Genomic DNA, 12,504 nt, shown 5'->3' on the forward strand with positions numbered 1-12,504 from the left:
CTAACATGATTTATTGTTTATCACATCAAACAAAATTTAACGTAATTACGTGAGGAAAAAATTGCATCCACATCTTTCTTAAGTAAGAAACCTACCATTAACAAAGTTTAAAACAAATACAAAAAATCTAAATCGTTTTATAATCTAACAAAGTTTAAAACAAATACAAGAATCAAAATCGATTTATAATTTAACAAAGTTTAAAACAAATACAAAAATCAAAATCATTTTATAAACTAAGGTTGAGGATCATAGGATGTCCTGGAGGAAGTGCCGGGTACCTTTGGACAATATTATAATGAGAAGTGAACAAAAACGGAATAAAAAAGGGTAACAAGGAACACAAACATTTAGGAGATCTGGGACACCTTTTTAGATTGTCCTCCTTCCCCATAAACTTCACCATACAAAACTTCACCATACAAAATAGGCCAGCCTTTCCACTTTCCACTAAGCTGCAAAGTACAAATACAACCCCTCTGCTTTATAATACAATTTCTTCCCCAAACCATCCCAAAAGTTTGCGTTCAAGTACAATTCATGTTTGGTTTTAAAAGACTCTCTTGCTAGTCTGAGAGATTCATCAAATTAATGACATCTTGATATTAGTTAATGGGATTCAAATAGTTGATAGAACCCACCGAAATTACTATAAATTTTCAGGCCATAGACATATTTATGAAAGTACACCATACCATACCCCACTAACCACTGCTACCAACAGTTTCCTGGTTATTCGGGTCAATGTAATGTTTGAATGAACTTTAGTTCCACTAAGCACTGAAAGACTGATTTTAAATACTTCCCTATCAAAGGATTAAGAACTTGCAGCTGGAGAAGTAAGAAAAGGACAAGAACGAGAATGGGGACTCATACCAAAAAATTAATGGCATGGACCCCAAATATATGTGCCACAATTGAATGATTGCACAAAATTTGCAGGCAAGAAGTAGTGAGCGAGAAGGACGTGAGAATACTAATAGCCCTTTCAAAATTCCTGATCAGATCAGATATCCCCACCTATTTCCCTTTTCTTCTTTGTCACATTGGCATACACACACCATGTTATTTGATAACCAACTTAACACATCACTGCATTCATTACTAGGACACTCTATCCTGATATTTTTTCCACTCCTACTGCTGCTAATCTTCTGATTCTGATTCTGATACAGATACAGACTGATTCAGCTTCATTCAAACAGTTTGGAAGAGGTGAGTTAATTCCTCAAGTATAAATATAAATAAAACTTAGATATAAAATGTTAAGAATATAAAATGTCCGCATCATATTTTGTAGATACAATTAGAAATGTATGAAACAATTTAAAAATTAGAATTTCAATAATTGTACAACAGAAATTGATTTCAGTCAAAAAGATTGATACACAACAACATTGGGGGTTCCAGACTTGTAAGTTGATCTTTTCTTCTCTTCCATTAGCTCCATTTGTTACACGGCATTAACATCTTTAGAACCACTGAGGTAGAGTTAAAGTGAAACAAAGGGGGGTATAGTATTTGAAACTGAAGCAATGTACAGAGGCTGCAGCTGCTGTTACTCTAAGCCTTTTCTCTGTAAAATAAGTGTATCCAAAAATTCTTTCTTCCATTGCAGACTTAACCTCCTTCAACCTGCTTTTTGTACTGCAGTTTTAAATAAGAGAATGTATAGTTTTTGATCCATGGAGAAATATAGAAACCCTCCAACGGAATGGGTCACAAAAGACCCAAAACTAGTCCCCACAATACAGTGCCATGCCGGCCCATACACTCCATCAAATTCCTGCAAATTGCAACCACCCGACCAAATTTCATTGACCAACCAATCAACCAGACACCCAAACTTTGAAACACCACAATAATCTTAATTACTTACCAGTAATGTAAAACTCTTACAACAGAACAAATTAATTAAATGGAATAAGGTGTACAATGATTGTTTTATTGGAAGTGTACCTTTTTGAGGGAGAGTGCAAGGGTCTTGGATGTGAACTTCTCCATGCTATCCAAAGCATTTCTGGCACAATTCACGGCGTGGATCTGCATAAACGGTGGCATATCAACAGAAACCATTTTCGCCCCATTGAGTGCAAAGACATCTCTTAAATCAGCCTGTGACCCACAGAAGGATCTCCTTCTGCCCCCACCGCCGCCACCCGGAGCAAGAGACAAAGAGATTCTCTCAACGCCATCATGTTTCTCCAAACCAGGTTTCTTCTTTTCAACCTTAGCATCCTCAACCACACCCTTATCATTAGAATCACCAAGTTTCCTCCTTTCCAATTCCAAACTACGCTTTTGGGACTTCTCTTTGTGGGTTCTCTTCACAGCCACAACAACATCACTCTCTCTCTCTGGGACGACCATGGCAGAGGTTGTCATGGGCTTCCCCTGCAAGTTGGTGTCGACAAGAGGAGAGTGTTTGTGGGGTGGACGAGTTTTGTGGGTTTGAGCCAAGTTTAGGCTTGACATGTGTTTTACCAGAAAAGAGGGTTTATAGGTTTGGATGAGATCTGAGTTTGGGGTTGTAGGTTTGGATTTTGGAGCGTCCAAGTTCCGATGTTGGGAAGGGTGGTGCGCCATGCCGAAAGGGTGGTGGAAGCCGAGAAGGTGGAAACTGCAAAGTGAAAAATTTTGGCTTTGGGTTTGGTTTTGTTTTGTTTGAGAGAGAGAGAGAGAAATAGTATAAGATACAGAGAATGTGTTGTATTGTAATGGTGGTAACAACTACTGTACACTAGATGAGGACTTGTTTGGTAAGATGAACACTTAAACTGGTGTTTAATTTGGTCACGCGCCATGGGGAGAGTAGGACCCAGTAAGGATGGAGAATTGTTGACCGTTGACCAGATACCTGAGGATCTTACGTATGAGAATGGGCGTTGTATTGGGCAGAATGGTAGGGTAGCGTAGGGTTGGTCAGGAATACACAAAAGTATTATTGTTTTTGATTGCGATTTTGAACTTTCTCGTGCTAAAAATTGGTTTATTCTTGCTGCTGTGGTTGTCTTGTTAACATAATGATGTTTCAAATTTTGTAGCTTTGTGGAAGGTAAGGGAGGTTTATTTATTTTTATTCATATTGAAATATCAAATATATTGAATGTTTGATGATGATGTTATTCGTGTTTGTTTTCTGGATTAGCAGTAGTCATGGCACACATATGTGGGTGATGCGGTCATGATTTTTGTTGAGTCTTTGTTGAAAAAAAAAAACAACCAAAGAAAAAGGAGAATGGGTAGTTGTTATTTGAAAACCTTGGAAATTATGAACATTCATTAATTTCAAAGAAAGTTTGCTTTACCTTTCTAATCTAACTAACACCATTAGTCTACACATTAATTGTTATGGCTGTCCCTTCTAACATTTAAAGCATAGAGATTTTAAAATATAGTGGTAAACATTTTTTTATACTTAATTTCAAATGAAACTCAAGTTTAATTTATTTTAAATATACAATTATAATAAATCTATTTATTTTAATTGAAAGATGGTAATGGTGATTATATTTAATAATGTGGAGTGGTGGTACAAGAATATTAATTCTCCTTTCTTGTTTTGAGTGAGTTCATAAAAGGATTGGAAGCAATATAACCAATCTTGAGGGGATCATGAGTGTATGTTGGGCATATGGTGCTTAATTTGATTCTTGTGGAACATTAGGACATGTATATTGAGGTTGAAAATCTTGAGATGAAAAAATACAATGAATTTTGGAGATTGTTCTTTTGAACTATACTATGACTTGATTTGGTAGTATGGAAGAGTGATAACAATGAGTGGTGGTTGGTAGTGTAGAGTAAAGAACTATAAAGACCAATGATTGTTAAGTTATATTGGCTAGTTAAATTAAGGAAGATGAAGATAATATAAGGGAGATGAAGACATATGGTGAATTAAAATTTGGAGCAGGATTTATACAGATGATTTTGTGTATGTCTGCTCTTTTTTGTGCTTGGATGCACACATCTATAAAATTAATTGTATACATATGTTATCTCTTAGTATAACTGTACTTCCTTTAATGAGTTTTTTTTACTAAAAAAATGGTACAAAAATACTGTCTGTCAAAAAATATATTTTTAATTTTTAGTTAGAAGATTTTGACTATTAAATATTAAATTATATATATATATATATTAGAAATTTAATTAATTAATTATTCTGTATTACTATTATTATTATAATTTCTTTATAATTCTTTATTTTTCTCTTATTTTTAAATAAATTTTATATTATTTTCTTGATTTAATATAATCGATAAAAAAAGTGATATAAAATAAAACATCTTTATCCGAATAAATTTGTTTTAAGAGTAAGTTCTTCTACTCTCAAATATCTACCATTTTTTTATATTTTATTGAACTTATTTCTTGTATGAGAAAATTGATCCATTAGTCTATGATTATTAAATAACATAACATTTTAAGGATAAAGAATATTTATTTAAGTTAATTGATGATTTTAATTGAAATAGATATATTACAGGATATTATGCATTGTATGTCTATGGAAGAATGAATTAAAGTGATGGAAGTGAAAGTAATAACAATTTTTCAAAAGGTTGAGTGTGTGAATTTTTTCTTTATTATATAAATTAGTGTAAATACAAATGCTATCGTGTATGATATTTTAAATATTTATAAATTATTTAAGTTTTAAAATGGTAAATTAGAAAAGTAAATTGTGTATATAATTATATATAGAGTTCTAGACATGGCTATGGATAAAATAAATTTTATTTATTGAAATAAAAAAAATTATAAGTAATGCTATATATAAATAGTTTTTTTTATTATACATAATTATTTAAATTTGGAAAAGTAGTTACTAAAATAGTAATAAAGGATATAATTATTTTATAATGAGTAATTATTTGAATTCAAAAAATAATTAAACTAAAATGATAAAACTTAAAATATTTTTTTTATTATGAATAATTATTTAAATTTAAAAATCAGTAATTAAGAGGATAAAATTGGAAAAATAAAAGAAGACTTTATTTATATATAGTTATATATAAAGTAAATAATTATTTTATAATGAGTAATTATTTGAATTAAAAAAATAGTTACTAAAATAATAAAATTGAATATTTTTTTATTATAAATAATTATTTAAATTTAAAAAGTAGTAAAGAGAGTAAAATTGAAAACTAAATAAGTGTATCTTCTTTATATATTATATAATTATAGATATATGAAATTTTATAAGTGTTAGATAATATGCTAAAACTAACAAAAATGTTTTGATTTATATATGTAAAAAAGTATAATGGTGATTAAAATTTCATTCACATATATTAAATTTTCACTTGTCATTTATATATATATATATATATATATATATATATATATATATATATATATATATATATATTAAGCAACATTTAGTTGTTTGAACAAGAAATATAATAAGATAGTTTTTTTTGTTTTAAAGTATTTTGTTCAAACACTAAATTGATGCTCAAACAATAATGTTTAAACACATAATGTTAGAAGTCTCACGTTAATTACAGATAAGGTCAAATTATAATATATAGGTAGGGTGTAATCAAATTTTATTATACAAGTCGATTTTGTGGGGTTAAGTTATGTTTAAAATTCACTTCTTAATACATAACTTTTAAGTGTTGTATTGCATGTTTAATGTAATCGATTTATTTCTTTAGAAAAATAATTTATGTGTAAGTTGGTTTAGAATGATAGATTAATTTAACTTACACATTGTGTAATTTGTTTGAAAAATGGATATTTTCATTAAAATAATGTTATCTTATTTATCATTTCTCCAAAAACTAACACATCATTTAACACAACAAAAAATTTTTTAGTTATGCAAGTTTGAAAGTTTCAAACTTCTTAAAATTATACCTTGTAGTGTGATAGCCCAATAGGTCATATAAACATGATATTATTGGTTAAATGTTTCTTCCAAAATTTGTTTTGTTGAAAAAAAATGCTTTTATTAGTGATAAAAGTTACTGTATGCATTAAATCAACCTAAGTTAGGTTACTTCCCTACAAACCTAAAAGTTTTATAAAAATAACGCTAAAACAACAAAAATATATTTATTACAATTATAAAACATGATCAAAGAGGAAAGTGTGATGATGACTATATTAATCATAATTTTTAACCCCCAAACACATAAAAACGTGCACTTAAAAGAATACATCATTAAAAAAATAAATAAAAAGTATAACTATGCTAAATTATATTTCAATTTACAAAACATAATCTACACCAAACCTATTATAAATAAATCAGTCCATGTCAACAACAAAAATTCTTTCATTGCTTTTATTTTAGAAAACAATATGTATCGCAGTATACCTGATTCCACCAACGGTCGACAAATAACCCGGGCGACCATTTACCGACCCTTCTCACGATCGTAATGTCACGATCGTAGGAATGTCGAACGCTTTCTAACATCTTATCGTTTACATGTGATGTCGACCACTTGGCGATCGACAACCCGCATGTTTGCGTCGATACACAAGACGATCGACATATATTGAGCGATATCTACATTAGCGGTTAAGAATAAACAGTTACGAATATTAGTCAATGCCACGAATCACGGGAATAACTGACCCAGTATCAGACACGATCTAACAGTTACAACTCCCAGGTAGTCAACTTCCGTAACCGACCGGATTTTCAGGTAAACGGTTTATTTTATAATTTTAAATATGAAGATCAGATCAGAAAAAAGGTACGTTTTTCCCTTTAGAGAGATTAAGAGAGAGAAATTATTCTTCTTCTTGATCACTTTGAACTGAAAAGATTCAGGACATCCCTTTTCTGACTTGAACGTCGGAGTGCCTTTGCAGGTACCCAGCCCATTTTCCCCTCAGAGAGCATAACACAGGAAGAAAGATAACACAGTGACGGCATCACAGGAAGGAGCAGTTGAGATTTGTTAGGTTCGTATCTCGGTTTCACATCCATACTGAAACATTTTGGCGTCCACCGTGGGGTCGAGATTTGATATCCCAACGACGACCACCGGAGCTATGGAAGACTTCAACACTCGCGATTTGATCCAGCAGCTGCAGACACAGATCGAGGCACAAGCACAAACTATACGGGAGCAGCAAGAACTCCAGCGCAAGCAGGCGGAGGAGCTGGCGGAGGAGCTGGCGGCACTAAGGGCGCAACACCCACCGCCAGAATTGTCAGCCTCTAATCGGCATGACAACATTGAAGGGAGCCACCATGGAGGACCGTCTGACCCTTTTGGCGGGGGCAGGAAGGGGCCTACTTCCATACGCCTCACCAACTTGCTCCCATTCACGGAGACCATCATGCAAGCGCACATGCCAGATAAACCTCCCCGAGCGTTGGACTGTTATGATGGCTCCGCCGATCCCGACAATCACCTGCGTAACTTTATAGACGCCATGACGTTCTACACGGACAATGACCCCGTCATTTGCAGAGTTTTCTCCTTATCCCTTAAGGATGAGGCCTTGGAGTGGTTCCACACTCTTCCACGAAATTCAGTAGATTGTTTTGCGACAATCGAAACTTTATTCCGAAAACAGTACGCAATATATATATATATATATACCCGACTCACTCAACAAATATGTTTAAAAATATAATTCAACAAAGTCATTTAAATGTTATTGAGTTAGAGTGATAATTGATATTTGAATAAATATTTATTGACTTAGTTACAACATATCAACATAATATATGACTACTTTGTAGTTTGATTATATTTTATATATCTCTTAATATCATATATCATCATAATATATAATATATTTGATTGATTTATATTATATATAGTAAACTTTTATTATTATTAATATTTTATACTTTATGATTTATCTAGTAAAGACTTACAAACTTTATAAATAAATATCATTCTTTTAGAAAATAACATACTATCTCATTCACTTATATAGATTCAAACTATTTTACTAACTTTAACATCGATAGTAGATTTTGCTTTTATTTCAATCTTTGGAAGTATTTATCATAAGTCATCAAGTCACTTGTATATATTGTTATCCATAAAAAAATAAAACGCTTCAAATCTTAATAAGAATAATATATATATATATATATATATATGATAAGTTATAATAATTTTTTAAATATTAAACAAGTTTTATAGTTCTTATATTTCGACTTTTTTTTAATGTAAACTTCAAATGTCTTGTGAGATACAAAATTGATTTAAAATAAGTTAATGTAACCCCTTTTGTTAAATATATATTAAAATCGTAGTGATATATGACATGATAAGCATTTCACATTATAGAAATGACAAAATTGGTGTAGGTAATAAATGTTATACCAAAAATATATAGAGTAAAAAATTAGTGATCATTATTCGTATAGAGAAAAGAAACCAATCTTAAAAGATGAGAGGTTATAAAATCATAAAGTGACAATAAGAACAATGTTGATAAGAGAAAGAGAGAAAAAAAAAGACAAAAAAGATTCAAAATGAGACTACTAATATAAAATTCACTTATTAAAATGATTTTCAATGAATGTATCAGGCGAGCTGCTGCAATATGTAATTTATTAAGTAATTTGACTACTAAATCTTTCTATGTTGAACTTGATAAAAAAAAACACTTTGCATTTCATGCAACAACATCTAGACATATAATTTATTAATTAAAATTTCTTAAGACTCAATTGAACCGTTGTGAACATCCAAAAAAAATATCATTACATTTTTTGTTCTTGTAAAACTGCACAACACAAAAAAAATAATGGAAGATTGGAAATAGGAGTGAAAACCCAAAAGTTAAAGATAAATTGTTAATGAAGCAGATAAATTTGAAATTGTTGCTTGACCCTATAGTTTGAATCTCAAGTTCCCAATTTAGGTCTTTATCACATTCAATGCTTACTGTGTCACATTATCGTTCTCTTTAACAATATTAACATGAATTTAACAAAAAAAGAAAAAGAAAATCATCTTACTCGCTTTAAATAAAATTAAAATTAACTTGAAGTTTTTATAAATATTGATACTGCATTTTGGAAAAAAAAATTCAAATATAAAAAAAAGATTATCTATTATTTTTTTTAACTTAATATTTTTTTAGTTATAATTTTGTTTAAAAATAAAACAATTTGTATTTTAAATAGAAAACCGGGATAATGTTATTTAGGAGAAAATAATAATGATACGAAAACAATAACATATAAAACTTTTGTAGAAGCTAAAGTGTTATAATTTTGTTTAGAAATAAAACAATTTGTATTTTAAATAGAAAACCGGGATAATGTTATTTAGGAGAAAATAATAATGATACGAAAACAATAACATATAAAACTTTTGTAGAAGCTAAAGTGTTATTTTAAATATAAGAGTGTTTCGGTTATTTGGAGACTAGGTTACCAAATGCCTCCACAATTTGTAGACCGTAGGCGATTTTGATGAAACAGTAATAAATGTGCAGTAAATGTAACATGGGTATCACTCGTCTGTGACCTCTATTTATACTTTTTGCTATGAGTTTGAGATTAATGAAAAGTTAATCACGGCCCAACTCCAACTCAATAGCTCTAATTCTGATTTACCTTAATCTTTTATCTTAACTACCTGGCTTACCTGTCGGTCGGTCTTAATAGGCCGTCCGAGCGATAAACCGGCATTACTCCAGAATGGTGGAACAGTTAGTCAGTTGACAGCGTGTGAAGTGAATCTTTACACGAACAACCGTCCTTCCATGTTGTTAAAAATAAAATGAGAAAAACGTTGGTGGTTAGCTGAGTTTCGGGATTGCTCCTAAACTGGCCAGTCCTTACAGGACACAATCCATACAGTACTGGACCGCTTGGTCCATACATCCATACACTACAAAGAGCATCAAAAGTCTGAAGGTATTAATTGAAGAGGTGAATTTCACTACATGAATTACATTGACTTGATTAAAGATAGAATTCACAAGTTTATATTTAAGTACTAATTTGGTTTTTTTATTTGTGGCGTTAATTTGATTTGGTATTTATATTTGTATTTGACTTAAGTTTTTATATTATTTTTTATTTACTTGAGTTTTAAAATTTTATTTTTTAAATAAATTCAATTTAATCACTTTTATAAAATTAACGTCGTTTTTATAAGTGTTATATAGTATTTTTGTTTATTTTTTCATTCTTTTTAACTTTTATTTTAAATTTTTTTTTTCACTTATCATATAATATTATTATTGTCAGAACAGTACGTGTTAGTGTCATATATAAATATTATCCATAAGTTTATTATCGATACCGCATTAAGTTTATTATCGATATTACATGTTAACGTAAATGTAATGTATTAGTATCTTATATTGAATTCATTTCCTATAATTATTTCTTTTAACAAGTGAGTCTCAATTTTATTTAAAATGTTCAATAATTTACAAAACTTGTTATATTTTATGAAAATTCATAAAAGAAATATTATTTATTTTATAAAATGGATTTAATTAGACAATTAAGTTAAAATATGTAAAATATATTTATTTTAATAATTTAATTTAAATCCCATGTAAATTTTATTTTTTTATTAAAGGAATTGAATTTATAAATAAGATAACAAAAGAAAATATTTTTTTAAATATTAAATTAAAAAGTTACGAACATTATATTTATATATTTTGGTTTTGTTTTTTTAAAGGTGAGGTGATTCTTCTAGTCAACTTTTTGATAGATTAAACAAGATTGATAGGAAACTTTTTTTATCTTAATTTTTTTTAAATATAAGTTTAAAATAAGTATATTTTTCAAATTTAAATTAAAAAATAAAATTAATTTAAATATTTAAGTATATTGTTTTATTGTATAATTTTAAAAATTTATTTTAATATGAATATAAATTAATAGTTATAATTAAGTTCAATTACTAATTTTGTTTGATTTTGGATAGGAATAATATTATTTGATTTTAAATGAAATTGGAACTCATTGAATCATAAATATCAAATTAAATATAAAACATTGACATATTATACTAATATAATATGATCACATAACACAATATTAATATTGACACATCAAAACATATTAAAAATATAAAAAAAATAAAAAATAAAAAATATTACGAACTAAAACACAATGCTATAAAGACTATGTTAACTTAACATAAGTGATCAGATTAAGTTTATTTTAAAAAATAAAAATTCAATTATATATATATATATATATATATATTCAATTGAGTCAAACATAAACATAAATACTAAAATGAATTAAAGTTACGTCATCAAATTAATAATTAAACTTTCTTTTAAATTTGTTTGTATATATCCCGTAGTACATAAAAATAAGCAGGAATATCACCATTTATTGATTAGATAAAATTAAAATACAAATAATTATTATTTAAGTTAAAGATATATTTTCTAACTTTTATAAATTATTTTTTTAACTATAGTTAAAGTTGATAAATAAATTTAATATGATAAATTTTTTCTAATAATAACACATGACACTGTTACACTTAAGTGCACTCATACGGTGAGATAACAAGATATCTATTTTAACACATGATAATTTTATTATAAAAAAAACCAAAAAAACCACCGTGGTTAATACTATATTAACCAAAATTAACAAATTGTATCACAATTTATCATGCACTATTTTATTTTGTGTGACAATAAAAAATAATAAAATTGTTATTATTATTATAAATATAATATTAAATATAAATAATTTTTACAATTTATTGTAAATAATTTTTATCCATTTATATGTAGTTTTATAATTAAAAAAATGATTAAATTTATAAAAAATATCAAATTTTAAAAAACAGATAAAATAATCATTTTAATTTTGAAAAAACTATTTAAAGAATAAAATAGATATATGTTTCATTTGAATTTGTCCAAAGTCGGTTGTCTTTTTTTGTTTTTTTTCTTTTTTGATCGCCAATACTCTCCAAAAACGTAATCCATCATTTATTCTGCTATTTTTTGATCGTCCAATAAAATATTACAATAAAATATTAGACGCTCTGACACTCCGATGGGTGATTGACCTGCAGAAGACATTCCGACATTCAAGTCAAATATTTTTTTCTTTCACATGAAAATATTGAACAATAAAAAAAAACAGAATAAATAATGAATTACGTCTTCGAAGAGCATTAAACATTAGATAGCAGAGTAAAGGATGAATTACGTAAGTATTAAACGATAAAAAAAAACAAAACAAACGAGGATAACCGACAACCTAAATAATATACTATAGATATTCTCCTATTCACAAATGCATCATTTATTTATGTACACTTTACTCCTAGTCACGCTCTACTTTAGTTTGCACATCCCTTATTTATAAATTGGAACTTTGAAATTATATTTTCATAATGATAGTGTATTTATAACTTTTTTGAACAAAAAGTATTTCTATATTTTGAATTTAGGATGGTTAATATGTTTAATTCCAGAGAAATTTTAATATATTAAAAACTACGAACATATAAATGGTTCGTGGAATATATAGAGGTGAAAAGAAAAGGCATGGGAAAA

General features: G+C 28.3%; 1 protein-coding gene across 1 annotated transcript; it reads right to left on the minus strand.

Moving 5' to 3' along the window:
• Window positions 1-1,265: 1,265 nt before the first annotated feature.
• On the minus strand, window positions 1,266-2,746 carry LOC108332127 (uncharacterized). The gene is made up of 2 exons (XM_017567265.2): window positions 1,960-2,746; window positions 1,266-1,786 (listed from the first exon to the last, which is right to left on the minus strand). Exons 1-2 carry the CDS (start codon window positions 2,584-2,586, stop codon window positions 1,631-1,633), a joined length of 783 nt encoding a protein of 260 aa, XP_017422754.1. The 5' UTR covers window positions 2,587-2,746; the 3' UTR covers window positions 1,266-1,630.
• Window positions 2,747-12,504: the final 9,758 nt, after the last annotated feature.

The sequence above is a fragment of the Vigna angularis genome, chromosome 1 (genome assembly GCF_016808095.1).
Source record: "Vigna angularis cultivar LongXiaoDou No.4 chromosome 1, ASM1680809v1, whole genome shotgun sequence".
Classification (NCBI taxonomy): domain Eukaryota; kingdom Viridiplantae; phylum Streptophyta; class Magnoliopsida; order Fabales; family Fabaceae; genus Vigna; species Vigna angularis.

Coding starts and splice junctions, on each gene's coding strand:
- LOC108332127 (XM_017567265.2), bottom strand. CDS start 2,586: ATGGCGCACCACCCTTCCCAACATCGGAACTTGGACGCTCCAAAATCC. Junction 1,787..1,959: donor TTGCACTCTCCCTCAAAAAG/GTACACTTCCAA, acceptor TGCAATTTGCAG/GAATTTGATGGAGTGTATGG.